Raw genomic sequence first — 17,072 nt, 5'->3', positions numbered from 1 at the left:
TCAACAGAGAGTCACGTGATCATGAATTTCCACTCCAAAATGGGAAGATGTGTCACTGAGGTCTTCCTCCCACACACACCCTTGCCAGAAGGGTCCCAACAGACTCACCGTCCTCGCAGTTGCTTCCAGTGAAGCCAGGGCAGCATCGCCATTCCAGGGCAGTCACTGTTCGGTAGGATATCTTGTACGTGGGCCTGATGAGGGTCCTGTAACTAACACAAGAGACACATCAGGCAGACTGTACGGCCTGACACTTGCCCACCAGGTAGTGTTTGGAGCAGTTCTGCTCACAGCAACCTTCTTACAAGTTCTCACTTCTCCCTGACAGCACTGCCACGTCCAAGGAGACAGGCAAGACAGCTCTTGGCAGCCATCTGAACTATCTGATTTTCAACCAGTGTGCCACGAAAGGTCCACAGGTGCACCACGGGAGTTTGGAGCACAGTGGCTGAAGATGGTTGAAAAATTCTTCTGGGTTCTGTGGCTCTGTTCTCGGGCAACTGCATGTAGTAATGAATTGTCTGTTTCTCTTCCACTGGCAGCCAGCAGAGGAAGTGAAACAAACAACTTTTTACTATAGATAATTGCCCTAGAAATAGCCAGAACAGTCTCCAAGAAGCAGGAAGAGACATCACAAGAGGCAAAGACCATAGAGGTCAGTGTGCCATGAGAAAAAAACTGATCTAAATAATAATAATAACTGGGTATTTATATACTGCCTTTCTGGTCATCGGATTACTCCTCTGACTTTATTCAAGGCAGTTTACATAGGCAGGCTGTTTCTAAATCCCCTAAAGAGGGGATTTTTACAATCATAGAAGGGTTCTGTCTTTCAAGAACCACACAACATTTCAGATGGATCTTTCTGGTCTGGGATCACTTCCGGCCTCCAGTTTCGTCCCACGCAGGCTGACAAGCAACTCCATCTTTCACATGAAGGGCAGCCAAGACACTTCTTTGCTCACACCAAAGAGCAGGTGGAATAACTCAGCTCAGCTTGTCAGCTGCTTCAAGTTCTCGCCTTCATGGAGCTGCTGGTGGCCTCGAACTGGCGACCTTCTGATGTTATCTTCAGGCTAACAGAGGCTCTGCCCTCTAGACCAGACCACCTGCCTCCTAAACAGAGTGGAAAATTCTCAGTTGAAAACTTTCAACTAAAATGTCCCCCCACTTTGGCTCATTTTTTTAAATAACTGCAACAGCATGCCTCTGTATGGCAGATGGCCACCATTTTATCAATATCACAGTGGTAGCTACCTCCCCTTCCAGGTTTGCTGCTGGAGGAGGAAGAGACAGTCAAGCCAGGCTCCCACCCTCCTCTCATTCGCTTGCTAGAAGAATGTGCCAAAAGATGGGGCTGCATGAAGGAGCCAAGCAGGTCATCTCCCCTCACCAGTTGCTCAAAGGGATCCTTTCGCTCAGCTTCATGCAGTAGTGTAGCCAGAGGGGTGTGTGGCTAGTACTGCAGGCTCCGCAACATGGCAGGTAAGCGGCCCCTCCCGCTTGCCATCGGAGCCACTCTGGGTAGCAACAACAACACGCAGGCACCCATTCGAGCACCTGCGTGTTGCCATCGCTCGGATGGTGTAGCTGCCCCCTTGGGCTATGCTACTAACCTCATGCATGGGCCACCTCGTGCATTTGGTTTTTCCCAACTTCTGATGCACACCATGTTGAATGCAGAACATTAACCAAGGACATTCCAAATCCTGCGTCCTGGGCTTGTTTCAGAAACAAGCACTTTGGACTAAAAGCAGACGAGGAAAGTGAGAAGGAAGCCAGGGAAGCGAGGGACAGAGCGGGCCAAGGCAAAGTGGGCCGGTGGGACCCTGCAGGACCACCCAGGAAGCCCCTCTTTCCTGTGTGTTTAAAACATTTGGCCAGCGATGTCTAGAATGTTTGCGAAGAAGAGGTTCATGCACACAACGGCCTTTTAGGCTGGCTCAGACTTCCTTTCATGCTGCAAGATAAGAGTCTTCTGTTTATCTTCTTCTCCCTTCTGGTTTGTGCCAAAAGAATGCTCACAAATTCTTCCCAGTGCAGCCGGCTGGTCCATGAGGCTGAGGGAGGAAGCTGCCTCAGGCGTCGGATTGGTGGGGGGAGCCCACCTCCAGCCACCCACTCGCCTCTGCTGCCACCCCTCCTCTTCCCACTTCCTGGATTGGAAAAGGAAGAAGCGGTTGGAGCAGAAGAGGACATGTGGAGGAGAGGAGAGTAGTGGGTTAGAGTGACCCTGACGCTCTAGCCCAGCACTCTCCTCTCCACCACACTTCTGCCCCACCCCTCTCTTCCTTTTCCCATCCAGGCAATGGAAAGAGCAGAGGCTGGCACATCACCAGGGAAGCTGGAGTCAACATGTGGCATGTCACCTCAGATGATAGGAGGTCTTGGGCCAGGCCTCCTTCCCAGGGCTTGCAATTCCTTTTGTAGAATCATCAGAGATTTCATTCATCAACTGGTTCAAGTCACTTTCAATCACTTTTAGCACTGAGGAGCATTTGATAGTACCCAAGCTTAGGGGGCAGAGCACTTGCTTTGCCTGGAGAAGGGACCAGGTTCAATCTGTGGTATTTCTTGGTAATGCTAGGAGTCCCAGTAGATACAGTGGCCCTTGGTATCCATGGGAAATCCTTTCCAGAACCTGCCACAGATACTGAAATCTGTGGATAATTAAATCTGCAGGAAGAGTGTGGCATTGCAATAACTTATCTGGGGGCCAAGCCCAGCCCTCTGGAGGTCATATGGGGTCCCCTGGCCTTCTCAGAAGGCCTCCAGAATGCAACTAAAAGTCACTTCCAGTTCAGTAATTTCTGGTCACATCCAGGAAGTGTTCGGAGGTGTGGGGAGGCCGCTGCGCATGTCCTCCCCATGCCTCAGAACACCTCTGGTTACAACCAGAAGTCTCTGGTGTGAACCATAACTGACTTCCTGTCGCATCTGGGAGGCTTTCTGAGACCCTCCAATTGTGGGCTCAGTATCTGTGGATGCTCAGATCCATGGATGCCAAGCCCATGAATAATGAGGGTTCACTGTACAATGCTTATCAACTCAGAGAATATGAATTAGATCAGCCATTTTCAACCACTGTGCCGTGGCACACTGGTGTGCCGTGAATGATCCCCAGGTGTGCCGTGGGAATTTGGGAGAGTGTCATTTATCAATGTGAGCCCCCATTGACAACACAGTGCGCCTTGTCAATTGTCAAAAAGCTGATGGTGTGCCTTGACCATTTGAGTGCTTTGCCAGTGTGCCACAAGATGAAAAAGGTTGAAAAACCACTGAATTAGATGGACCATTAGGCTGATTCAGGAGAAAGCAGCTTCCCATTCCATCTGTGAATCCCTGACCACAATCAGAAGTGTCACAGCCCAGACACAGGGCATGCCTTGCAAATTCCCATGCAGAGGACATGAAGAAAGCATGCAGGAAGCAAAGTATTGTGAACCCCTTGGGGAACCAATTTCCCTCCATTTCTTCCCTCCAATCCTGCACAGCTCCTACTCACTGGCCTGCTCTGCAACCCCTAAGGCTATTCCTACTCAGGCTCACAGGGTTGTTGTGAAGACTTAAGAGGTTGGGGGAAAGGGGGCAGGTAGGGGCAAGGGCAGGCAGCCCCTGGGCAGGTGGGGATGGGCAGATTGGATCCTGGGGTGTGGGTTCGGCGGTGGGTTCAGTCCCATATCTATCTATCTATCTATCTATCTATCTGCTGTGGTATCCACTCTTCTAAACTGTTCTGACAAGTCTGAAAAAAAAATCCCAACTGCACAAAAGGGGGTCATGAAGTTCCTGGTCCACAGTCTGTGCCCAACGGCCAGCCAAAATCACACATGCTACAGAGGTGGGTAGGCAGTGCGCAGGTGCTTGGGTCAGCATCAGGACTCCATTTACCTTTCACCTTTTCCCACCCAATGCAGACGCGTTTTGAAACGTATCTTTGCGTTACAAAAAGACATGTTCGTAGGCTGGTTGCGCAGGGCCCGTTTCTGTGCACGTATCAAGAGGGCCCTCCCCCACTGTTGGAATATATTGGAGTTATTTCTTTTTTAAAAGGGCTTCTGTTTTATGTTTGCATCAAGCCACGTAAGAAGAAGCCAGGCACTTCACCCCACTCTGAACATTTGGAGTGGTAGGAATAGTGCATACTCTGGCTTAGTAGAAACTCTGGCAAAGAAGACTCAGCTCCAAGTGCATCTGGCACGGTTTGGATCATCTGAAGCTGCATTTAAAAGCATCGTTACTAAAAAGGAGATGCAGCTTTCAGCTGAGCCACATCATTGGTCCATCTAGCTAAGTGCTGCCTGCCCTGACTGCAGGAACTGTGCACCCAGAAAGGCTGACTGATGCCGTCTTGGGTCTGCTGTTTCAGTGCTACAAAAGGGGGGGGAAAACAAGACTCTTACCATAGTCTGCGCATGCTATTGTGAAACCCAGACATGTGGGTCTTCCAGTTTCATTGACAGGTACAGTGCAAAATGCACTCTCTTGAGGCTCTCAAACATCTGAAGTTTACCATACAGTATGTGGTTCTTATGTGAAGCATGTTTGGTCGGCCTTGGCCTATACCCTTGGGAGAACCCTACAACTTCAACCAGCCACTCTACAATGTCAAAAGAGCTTTTACCTCACTAAGTTGGCACATGGTCCTGGCCACCGGCAGCTCTGATAGACTCTCTGGATGACTGTCTCTGAGCCGTTCTGCACCTGGCAGGATACGGTCCGGGTGACTGTGTAGTGACACCAGTGCCTGCAGAGAGAGACAGAAGACATGCTTGATGTCATTCGAGTTCGATGGTCAGTCTTGGCCGTAGGCCCAGTGCTGCATGAATGTCAACAAGAAGAATAGAAAGTGCTGAACTCAACAATACTGAAAAATATATTTGGGGGCTTACCATAAGCTCAGACACCCTGGTCCTTACTTCTCTGGCTGTTCCCCTGACCTATTTTGCCTGATCCCTGGATTTAAAAAGGAAGCAGGGAATGGAGTGGAGAACGTGTAGGAGAATGTGTGGAGAAAAGGAGAGTGGTGGACTGGAGAGCTTGATCCTCCATGCTTTGTTTTCTGCTCAATTTCCTGCTTCATTTTTAAATCCATGGAGTGTGGGAAAGAGGCAGGAGGACAATGGGGAGTTGCAGAGGTGAGCAGGTACACAGGCAACCAAATAGGTGTGCAAGCAAGACCTGAGATGTGGACCCCATCAATCCAATTCAGTCTGCCTCACCGATGGACCAGCTCCAGTTGGTGAACCTCGGGTGGGGGGAGATCTTGGGGGACATAACACAGACCCTGCAAGTCTGGCATCTGCCCAATCTTGCTGTAGACTCTGGGGGATGCATCTGGTTTTAAAGGACCAACTGAAAGGGAAGCCTCCAGTATCCTCCACCACCACCCCCAAACACACACAATCTCTCCCAGGGGGCCAGATGTTCTTTTCCTGCTGGGAGACCTTGAGAAAGGAAGATGAGGTGGAAAATAGACTTAGCAAGACTAAACCCTACAGAAGATTCAAAAGGGGGAGGAAGGGGGGGACAAAAACCCTAGCTTTGTTTACATTACCCTAAGTAGTAAAATTTTGCGTCTCAGGATAAAGGATTTCCTAGCAATAAAACCGATGACATTATTAAAGGGTTTTCCTGCTCTGTCGGATTCACCCTTTCATCTTTATGGGATGGCAGGGCTTGAACCAGGAGTGGCCATAATTTTCAGAGCAGCAGCAGAAGTCAAAGAGCCTTTCAAGTGGAGGATGGTCGCAATGCACAAGAAAGAATGGCCTTGGGTGTGAAATTCATGTCTGCCTTGGAGAGAGACATTACGAAGGATCCCTGCTGAATCCAAGTGCTAAAAGAATGAACTTGTTTTACTGACAGCCCCATTCGATGTGTGTTTATTCCAAAGTAAGCCCCACTCAATTCCGTGAGACAATCTCCTCTGCCTGGGACTGCATCTGCATGCTCTATGAACATTTACTCAGAAGTAAGGGCCATCGAATGATGTACAGCTGACTCCAAACTAAGTACATAGAACCAGGAAGCCTCTGGGGCAAAACTGCACACATTTTGTGTACCATTTTGTGTAAGTGGTCCATTGTTAAATACTACTACCATGGCATGTTGAACTAGCATGTACAGTCAGGATCAAACTAGATGACACAGAGGAGCAATTTTCCACCAGTGAGCTGTTGCACAACAGTGTGCCATGAGATGTCCACAGGTCTGCCTGGGAGTTTGGGAAAGGGTCATTTATTAGTAGGGCCATTGGGAGATGTGAGACTCCCTTCAGTAGCGTTCCTTGTCAAGTGTTCCTTGCCAAATGTCAACAAACTGATGGCATGCTTGGACAATTATAGCTCCTTGAGTGTGTGCCATGGGATTAAAAAAAAGGTTGAAAATCGCTGCCCTAGAAGCAGGCTCTGGAAGAGTCTCCTGGAAACTGGAAGTGACATCACAAGAGGTGAAAACCATAGAGAAGACCATAGAAGTTGGTGTACTATGAGAAGAAAAGCATTGAAAACTGCTGATCTAGCGACTGGGTGACTGAGCACTATGTGTCTATTTTAAAGTACTATTTTTAATAGCAGCCACTAATTAGTCCTCCAATTTGTAAGAATAAGGCTAGCTAGCAGCAGAGAAACAGCAGAACCGAACAACCAAGCAGGCTGCTGCTTCTTCCTGGGCCTTTGAGAATCAAACATGCTCCCGGCTCCACAACCCGGTGTCTTCAGCGACACATCCTGGGTTCCCTTTCTTGGTCTTGCCACAGTGCAAAGGAATGCGGGAGCCTTGCGGCTCCACACAGCTGGAATTGCATCCCAGGCCTGCCCGCGTTCGCCTTAAGAGCTTGTTATCTGTGCAAACAACTGCACCAAATTATCTCTTTGTTTACTTATGGATAAAGGACTGTGGGTTATACCCAACACAGATCCGCGTTTAGGGCACAACGAACAGTAGGAGTGTTTTGATAAGGAGAGAGCCTCCCCACTCCTTGCCCCCCCACCCCAGTTTCTTCGTTGTGTTTCATTCCAGAGAGATCCCCTTTCTCTTCAAGACAGGAGAGGAATTTCAATAAAAACCCAAAGGTCACAGACTCCGAGTGGGAAAGGGGACCACTCTGATTCAACAAAAACAGTTTGGGGGGGGGGACTGGTGGCTGAATGCCTATGCTCATGCTCAACTTTTTGTTTCTAGAACATGTAAGCATAACAGTCTGGTCCATAACTTGGAAAAGAAGTGAACTGGTAGCTGGTCGTACAAATAGGTGTGAGACAATGCAGGGGATTGGTGTAGTGGTTGCTGCTGTCACAGAAGGCTGATGATTGGACAACAGAGAAGAAACCTGTGATATTCTACTTTAGGCTGCTCTGTTACATCCTCACCACTGTTGCTGTGGGACTCCAGTTCCCACCTTTCTGGCAAGGCCAGGGAGCTGTCCAACAGATCAAAGCGCCAGGAGAGCTGTCTGACTCAGTAGTCATGTGGATCTAGGAGCTGATCTGGATGAGGTGTGGCACCAGCGACTGTTAGGCCCCCAACAGAACGGTTTCCAGCCAGAAACAAACACCCTGCCTCATTCCTGCCACATCAGCAGAGCCCGAGAGTGGACAACGATTTCAGCCTCCCCCTCCCAACTAGGGATAGGCTGGTGTTTGGATAACGCACCTTGTGGTCTGTGCGTATGCTCCAGCTCTCCACTGCTGTGACTGGCTCTGGAGTTGGGTGTCTGAGCAAATGATCAAGATGCATCACGTACCTCCAAATTTCATCCTCCCCAAAGAGGGTGTCTTCCTGGATAATGGTCTCAGAGGGGAGCTTCTCGGGGTCTGCTGACTCCCTTTTATCCCGATAAGTGCAGGGGCCAGCACAAGTGTCATCTTCTTTTGAGGATTTCATACTGTTCTGCTCTGGCCCTGACAGCAAGGTGTCCTAACATGATTTTAAGAGGAGGAATGCTGTGGGGAGCTCTCTGGTAAGCCCCCCCCCAGTTACTTGCTCCCCAGTATCTTAGCATTCAGTGGAATATATCCTCTGCATATGAAAGTTTCACCGAGCTGTCAAAAGCATGGATAAATCTCCCTTTCATGCACTTATCCAGCCCCCTTTCCACAACATCTGAACCAGGAGCCCTCACTTTCTAGCTGAAACAACCAAGAGAGTCCTTGCATTTTTCAGATGACTGGCAGTGAGCTCCAGTAATGTCAAACACCCCACCCTGCCCCTCCCAGCCACTGGCACTGAGAACACAGCACAACACTGGCAGAAAGACCTTCCCACCAAACACTGCATTGCACATGGGCAAGGGGTGATTCAACATGAAACTAACTTTAAATATAGAGCTGGTTTTTTAAGACCCACACCCCAAGCACTTAACCTCAGAAATGCCATGAACTTCTGAACCAGTCACCTCATAACTCAGCTGCGAAAGGAAATTCAGTATTTGAACTCAGTTTACACAAGCCAGTCCCCAGTTTCCATTTACAGAGATAAGCTGTTCCCGATTGCTGGTCAGCTTTAAGTGCTCTGAACTGTGTGAGTGTGCGTTTTAAAGCATTTATTACATAGTGGGCTGCAAAGCAATCATACAGGCCAGGCAAGGAGAGGGCAAGAATATTTGAGGAAACAGGGTTCCTTCCTCAACACCCTGGGCTGAAAAAACTGAGAGCAAAACAGGCTTCCAATGGAAGGAGTGCCAAGCTAAATGGATCTGCTTCGCTTGGGCCAAGAAGCCAATTAGAAGAAGGGCAGTGTACATGCAAGCTTGGCTCCTGAATCCATTCCACAGAAGGAGTTCAAAAGGAGCACGTTTGCTGCATTCTACATTTCTAGAAATAAGGACACAGAAATAGGAATTGTGCTGAACAGGTGATGGGGCAAGTAGCATAGCTAGAGGGGGTACAAAGCACTAAGTTTTGCAAAGCGCCTCACCTTGGCTTGCAAAGCACTATGTGCTGCACAGAGCCTTACTGCAGGTGTGCAAGTGGCCCCCTCCCCTTCCAAGCCATTCCAGGCAGCATCTCCAAGTAGGGCAGGAAAGGCCCAATCCTGAATACCCTGGAGAACTTCATCCAGTCAGTGCAGACATTATTGGGCTAGATGGCCCAAGAGTCTAACAGCCCAATCCTATGCATGTCTACTCAGAAGTAAGTTCCATTAGAGTCAATGGGGCTTACTCCCAGGAAAGTGTGGATAGGACTGGGCAGTGAGTCAGTGGAAGGCACCCTCCAAATTGATCAGATGTTGACTTGGAAGGAAACAGGAGGTATCAACCAAGATCTGGAGCCCTGGTCCGTGCTGCATTCCCAGCAGTCTTGGAGCACCACAGTGCCATGGAAGGCACCTGCCTGGTTTGAACAGCACACTTTGTTGTCCCCTCTACAGACAAAGCCTTTCCCAGAGCAGCAGTTCCTAATATTCCCCTCTCTGCCTGCCCTCCCACCTCCCTCTCCGTCTTCTGACAAGCTCAGCTTGACCTCCTAACCAAAGCCTTCTGTGGAAAGGTCAGACGCAAAGACCAACTCCCATAAGGATAAACCACATCAAGGAACCGCAAAGAAAGAAAAAGAGAAACAGCAGGTCCCCGTCCGTCCGTCCGTCCCCCGCCTCAAAGTCTGCCAGGCACAGATGGGGAGAAGGAAACTAGCCTGAGTTTACATTTCATTTATTCTACAGCCAAACCTGAACAGGAGCCAAGTGATGTTATACTAATGCATAATAAAACCTCAAAACTGGACTGATTTATAAAATCAGGTTTCTAGTCCTCCTGGTTATTATCAGTATGTTTAACCTTCTGATTTTAGAAGCAGGCTGTCTATGAATGCCAGGTATAGAGAAGTGGTAACAGGACACAGGTGTCTTGTATGCTACCAAAGGTATCTCACAGTGGCCCACCAGATACAGGAAGCTGAACTAGATGAGACTTTGTCCTGATACAGCAGGCCTCTTCTTATGTTCTAGAATCCCCTGGCCTGTTTGCCTCAGAGTTAGTTGACGAGCCTGTCCCATTAAAAAGCCTTTTGAAGGGCACGCAAGGCAGCTCACAAGGTCAAAAATGTACAATGGTAATAAAACAACAAGACACTGAAAAAAACAAACAATAAATCAGGACAAAATACCCAGTGGATCTCACATGATTAATTTTAATTAAATATTATTTTAATTTGATTAAAGACCAATCTATCATTTCAGCTATCAAAAGCCTCCTGAAATAAAAGGTATTAAGGCCCCTCCGAAAGGTCTCCAAAAAGGGAGCAGTTTTTAACAGTCAGGGAGCCACCACCAAAAAGGCGCTATTCCTTGCTACCATCCCCCTCGCCCCCATCAGAGTGCTCCCCTCTGATGACCTCAGAGGATGGGTGGGATTATAAGGAAGTAAGCGGTCCCTCAAATACCCTGCTCCCGAGTCGAAAAAGGATCTTGGAAGTCAAAACTAGCACCTTGAACTATGCCTGGAAATGAACCAAGAGTCGGTGTAGCCACCAGACCAGTGACCCAACTGAGTCAAACCGATGAGGTCCTGCAACTTATATGGGCAGTCGCATTCTGATCTAATGGCAGTGTCCTGACTCAAAATATAGATATACAAATCGACCTACATAAAAGCCAAAACATTTTCCCATTCCAAGATGGTCCGCCTTTAAGACTGATTTTTGTGTAATTGCCTCCGGTCTGTAACCGTTTAGGCTTGTCAAACCAAGGACTGAAATCCCGTCTTCATGAAGGTACAGCAGATCTAGAATAGCAACAGCTCTGAAACTTTGCTTACGTTCTAAAAGTTAGAAGTGCTCCCTCTACCGACAGAAATAATATTCAATGCGAAAACAGCATCATTTCAGTGGGCTTTGTTAAGATCAGGTCTCCTGCAGTGTCTATAGCCACTTTAGGGGTGCCAAATGTTGCCCCTCCTTACCCCACAGCACAATAAGTCACCACTTTCAGTGGTCTCCACCTCTAACTCCACTGCCACTACCATCACTTTTGAAGTCTGAGAAGGAAAAGGGGAATGGAGCAAGCAGAGGAGGACGTGGGGAGGAGAAGAGAGGGTTAGGCTAGAGAGACCCTACTCAAAGTGGTTGTCTGTGGACCAGTGCTGGTCCATGAACCATCAGCTGCTGGTCTGTGGTGAGTTTCCAGGAAAGAAAGGAAAAATAGTTATAAATATGGCACAGATGTGGTGCTGGTCCCTGGTACATTGGAAGAAAAATGCTCTGTCCACCACATCAGACCATTTGAAAAGGTCTGGCCTAGAGTATCACCCAGGAGACTCTCACCTCTCTCCTCTTCTGCTCTATTCCCATTTTTGCTTTCATATCCAGGGAGTGGCAGTGGATGGGGACAATGGGGAACATGGCATGGCAGTGCTGGTCTTCCACCTCTCTACTGCCCAAAGCAACAGCTTCAGTGTGCTTCATGGATGGGCCAGCCCCAACTGATGCCTTTTTTTTTCCTTTTAACATGTTCCCATTTACAATTTTTGAACCCAGGCTCGTAAGACACTCTGAGCATATGAGAAGGGAGAAAAGCAGGGTGCATAGATAAATAGATAGATGGATACATAAATCAATGAAGAAAGTGAACAAGTGTGCTCTCAACTCCCCCCTTAGCCATGTGCTCTCACTAATTCTTGATCAACCAGCAAATCCACGAGTCAATTAATCTGGAGTGGTGGTTCTCAATCGTTTTAACACTGGGACCCACTTTTTAAAATGGCCCTCTATCAAGACCCACCTAGCATTATGAGACTTTTAGAAAAGGTAATCTAGAAAGGAAGAAATATTTTTATTTATTTACAAGTAACATTTATTTTATTCATTTATTTATTTATATGGGGGGGGAAAAACACCTTGATCCAGTTCTCATAATGAGGAGGCCCTAAGGCCTTAAGGCTTGAGGGGCTTTGTTAAGTGACTTTCACCTGCCCCCACTACCTGTCATTGATGAACTTGGGGGGGGGGGGAACTCTACAGAAAAAAAAGATGCTCAAACATTTATCTCCCTATATTGCCACAAGCTTCCAAACTGCAGGAGCTCAGTTGTTTGCAGGGCAGTTAGCAGCAGTCTGACTTCTGAAAAGCTTCAGGGCTTGGGACAATGAGTTATCTGATCTTTCCATTACCTGTGTTTTCATTGGAAACCCTATGGAACCCACCAGAAATTACGTCCCAGCCCCCAGCCTGAGAAGCACTGATCTACAGGTTAAAGCTTGGAGCTCTAGCTTTGTCACATAGGCATCCAACTCAATGAATGCAGGACATGTGTTGACCAAATGCCACCTGTGCCAGAGCACAGAGTACCAAACCCCTCCCCCCCAAACACACACACAAAGGCTGCAATCTTATTGAACTCCATTAAACATAATGGGACTTACGTCAGAGTAGAAATGTATAGGATTGTACCTTGACTTCCACATGAAATGCTAAGGGGTCATTCTAAGTTCTGCACAGCTCCTCAGACACTGCTGGTGCTGTAAAAGACACATGTCTCTGTTTTTTCAGGTCTCAGGTCTGAAATGCCACCTACTGTGCTGGTTAGTCTCTGGGGGACAAAATATGCCATATGAAACTGTGACACTGGGTCAGATCACAAATTCACATGACCGAGCATTGTCTGTACTGGCCAGTAGCAGTTCTCCAGGATCCTGGGCAGTGAGGACCTTTTCCAGTCCTCCTTCCCGAGATGCTTTTACTGAGATACTTTTACTGAAACTGTCAGGGATTGAATACAGGACCTTCCGCAGGGCCACTACGTGCTTCAACATGGCGTTGTGCTGTGCCAAGTTGTCCTGCCTCATGCTGTCTACTCTCCAAACAGCAGCAATCCAAGGTGTGGGGCACAAAAAGGTCTTCCCCACTGAGGTCTGAACCCAAGATCTTCTGCCTGCAAAGCAGGTGCTCCACTGTTGACCTGGGACCCTCCCTATCACTGAGAGCCAGGAGGTGTGCACACTGGACCTTCAGCAGACCAGGTAGCACCCTGTGCCAGAAGCCACAGAGGACTGCCACACTTCCAAAAGCCCCCACCATCACCAGCACCGTATTAAAAGGATCGGAATGCTTTTCCCAGTCACCATCCCACCCTTCCTTGAAGAAGTTCGGGGCTGGTGCCTGTGTTTCTCCTCCTCCTATTCTCACAGCAGACCTTAACAGTAGTTTGGTGGAGAGATCACAGCAGGCTCACCCAGTGAGCTTTGTGACCAAGTGTAAATCTGAGCTCAGAACTCCCTGATTTTTGTCTGGAGCCACACATCACATGAGGTCAATACTTTAAGAGGAAAACCCTAATTCCCTATCGATACCAAACTTTATTCAAAAATAGCATTTAGACACTCCTCCCCCACATCTCTCCCCCTCTCTCTTCCCCCCTCCCTTCTTCTTCTGAGACTTTGCCACTGTCAATTTTAGATTGCAAAATTTGTCCTTGAGAACTAAGACTTGTCTGTGTTGGCAGTGTAAGAATATCAGAAGGGCTCCACCGGATCAGGCCAAAGGTCCATCAGCTTCCTGTACCTCACAGTGCCTGACCAGTTGTCTCAAGGAGCACACAAGACAACAAGAGACCCGCATCCTGTTGCCACTCCCTTGCACCTGGTATTCTGAGGCAGCCTATTTCTAAAACCAGGAGGTTGCACATAGCCTTCGTGGCTTGTGATGAACTTTACTTCTAGAATTCTGTCCAATTTGCTTTTAAAGGCATCCAGGTCAGACGCCATCACCACATCCTGTGGCAAGGAGTTCCACAGACTAATTACACTGGGTAAAAATTTCCTTTTGTCTGTTCTAACTCTCCCGACAATTTTAGTGGAGGTCTCCTGATTCTGGTGCTGTGTGTGAAAAGAACATCCCTCTAACATTTATCCATCTGTCCATAATTTTGTACATCTCAATCACGTCCCCCCTCGTGCACCTTTTTTCTAGATGAAGATGTAACCCTGGAAGGCTCCATGGGCACAGACGGCATGACATAAATAAACTGAAAAATCACCCACATAATCATCATCACATCACTGCATGACAGATGCAGGCACATCCCCTTGCTCACCAAGACACACCCACTGGGGGCGTGGCCAACAGGTACAGTGCTATTGGGGCATGACCAGAAGATGGGGGTTCCCATCCCTGTGCCTACTGATCACAGGCAATATTTTGGGAGAAGAGGAAGACCATTTGCACACATTCTCCAACACCAATGTCCTGTTTGTGTAAACCGATTGTCTTTAAACCAGGCTTCTAGCTCCCAAGTTCCACATGCACTTGAACAACACCACGTCTACAGCTGGCAGCTGCATGTGTGAACGGGCTCCGTTAACATAAGGATATAACAGGAGCTCTGTAGGATCAGGCCAAAAATGCATCTGATCCAGCATCCTTTCTCCCACAACAAATAACCAGGTACCTCTGGAAAGACCTCAAGCTGGGCTTGGAGGCAACAGACTTCTCTTTGCTGTTTTTTTTCCCCCAGCAACTGGTATTTGGAGGAAGATGGGCTGCCTTTGAACATGGAGGCTTCAGGTAGGCTTGACTAACAGCCATTGAGACATTTGTTTTCCTCTAAGCATTTGTCTAGTTACCATTGAAATATAATGCTCTGATAAATGCATTCCAGGTGGGTGGAAGTGCTTGAATAGCATGGTGAGGAATAGCTGAACGCCTCCCCTCCCATAGCAAATGCCTGATCGCACAGAAATCGGGTTCACACAGACTTCCGTCCCTCCCTTGTTTTTTGGGAGGGGAAGTATCACACACAGTGGCCCAGGCATGCAACAGGCATTCAGACAGAGGAGTCCAGCGCAATGAGGCTTTCTCTCTCTTTCATCTCTGTGATGGAGTGGGACAGGAAAGGTGCAAAGCAGTCCTCCATGATGCTGTTTCAGGAGCACCTACCATCCCACAGATATACACTAGAGAGCATTGTGCTTGAAGAGGTACTCCTTTGACCCACAGCATTAAGATGTCCCATTCATAAACACAGGTCACTACTTGAACCAACAGCCCTTCAGTCAGGGACACACATGTCTGAACTAGCCCAGACAGTGTTGTTCTGACCTATACAACATGATAACCACAGCTGGATCCTAGGTCACTGCAAATGGGCTACAGCTAGTTGCCTAGTTCAGGCCTAACACAGTGGCAGTGGCTCAGTGACTGAAATGTGAATGAAGACCTGGAATCTCACAGCTGCCATAAACTCACTTGGTGGCCCTAGACAAGCCACTCTTTTTCAGCCTCAGTCTTCCCCATCTGCAATATGGGCATAATCACCTACCTTACAGGGTTATTGAAACGACTACATTGGGAAAAAGTGGGTGAAGCACTTTCCACCCTAAGAAGTGTGATGCCAGGGCTAAGGAGTATAATTGTGGTGGTTCAGCCCAGCTAAAAGGCTTTCTTGTTAAAAGGCTGAAAAGAACACTGGAAGATTGCTCCAAGTCAGAGCATTAGGTAGATAGACCAATGGCCTGACCCCAAGTGTGCTAGCCACTAGCAGAGGGTCCACAGCTCTGTGGTAGAGCAGCTAATGGGCAGGCAGGGCTGATGGCTAGCATCTCCAACTGATGAGATACCAGATTATAGCGCTGAAAAAATCCCTGCGGAGCCACTGCCAGACATCTGCTGGCTAGGCGAATGAGTCCTGGGTACCTGGGTATAAGGCAGCTCCTCCTGTACAGAATTGGAGGCAAGGAGCATAAGAACATCAGAAGAGCCCCACTGAATCAGGCCAAAGGCCCATCTAGTCCTGTATCTCCCAGTGGCCTATATCTCCTAGTCGCCCACCAGATGCTTCAGGGAGCACACAAGACAACAAGATACCCGCATCCTGGGGCCTGCCACTCCCTTGCACCTGGCTTTCTGAGGTCACCTTCTTTGAAAACCGGGAGGTTGCACATACCCATCATAGCTTGTAACCCATGATGAACTTTTCCTCCAGAAATTTGTCCAATTCCCTTTTAAAGGCATCCAGGCCAGATGCCATCACCACATCCTGTGGCAAGGAGTTCCAAAGAACAATTACATGCTGGATAAAGAAATGTTTTCTTTTATCTGTCCTAACTCTCCCAACACTCAAGCAAAGCTGTCTTTCCCCATCAAGAGGGCACACAGTGCAGCCCCACCGCAGTGCAGCCTGTGGGGGGGGGGCCAGCTGGAGCCCCTGGCCCCTTCTTTCCTGCAACACCAAGTGCCAGTGGCATAGCTAGAGGGGGGCAAAGCACTAAGCTTTGCAGGGAGCCTCACCCCAGTGTGCAAGTGGACCCTCCCCTTTGGAGCCATTCTGGGTGGGGGAGAAGAACAGTTGCAGAACATGGCATAGTTAGAGCACTACATTTTGCAGGGAGCCTCACCATGGTGTGCAAGTGGACCCTCTGGAGCCATTCCGGATGGGGGGGAAGAAGTAGTTGCAGTTAGTGGCATAGCCAGAGGGGGGCAAAGCACTAGGTTTTGCATGCAAGCAGTCCCTCAGAGTCATACATGGGGGGGAAGAAGTGGTTGCAGCCAGTGGCGTAGCCAGAGGGGGGCAAAGCACTAGGTTTTGCATGCAAGCAGCCCCCCCCCCCGTTCGGAGTCATACATGGGGGGGAGTGGTTGCAGCCAGTGGCGTAGCCAGAGGGGGGCAAAGCACTAGGTTTTGCATGCAAGCAGCCCCCCTCCCGATTCGGAGTCATTCATGGGGGGGGAAGTGGTTGCAGCCAGTGGCGTAGCCAGAGGGGGGCAAAGCACTAGGTTTTGCATGCAAGCAGCCCCCCTCCCGGTTCGGAGTCATTCATGGGGGGGAAGTGGTTGCAGCCAGTGGCGTAGCCGGGGAGGGGGAGAAGCACTCACTCCGTTTTGCTCCCCGCGCCCGGAACAGCTCTTGCAGGCTCCCTGCAGAGCGAGTGCTTGCCCCCCCCCCCGGCTACGCCGCCGCCAGGCGCCTCTCCTGCGGGTCACTCACCGGCGATTGGCGAAGGCGCTGCCGGCCGGTCCGGCGGCGCCGGGCTCGGGGTAGCCGTGCGGCAGGGCGGAGGCGGGGAAGGGGTAGAGGAAGCCCGTGGCCCGGGCGCAGCCCCACAGGCAGCAGCACCAGCACCACAGGCGCGCCGGGTCCAT

General features: G+C 49.1%; 1 protein-coding gene across 1 annotated transcript in view; it reads right to left on the bottom strand.

The window, feature by feature from the left end:
* Window positions 1-17,072, bottom strand: part of COL26A1 (collagen type XXVI alpha 1 chain) — an 81,049-nt gene extending 63,977 nt beyond the window's left edge. Inside the window, exons 1-3 of the mRNA XM_066636473.1 lie at window positions 16,918-17,072; window positions 4,625-4,747; window positions 109-212 (exon numbers count right to left, since the gene is read on the bottom strand). Coding sequence (XP_066492570.1) covers window positions 109-212; window positions 4,625-4,747; window positions 16,918-17,072 — 382 coding nt within the window. The remainder of the gene's footprint in view (window positions 1-108; window positions 213-4,624; window positions 4,748-16,917) is intronic.

The sequence above is a fragment of the Tiliqua scincoides genome, chromosome 8 (assembly GCF_035046505.1).
Source record: "Tiliqua scincoides isolate rTilSci1 chromosome 8, rTilSci1.hap2, whole genome shotgun sequence".
NCBI classification, from domain to species: domain Eukaryota; kingdom Metazoa; phylum Chordata; class Lepidosauria; order Squamata; family Scincidae; genus Tiliqua; species Tiliqua scincoides.
This window is presented reverse-complemented; position numbering and strand designations above follow the sequence as displayed.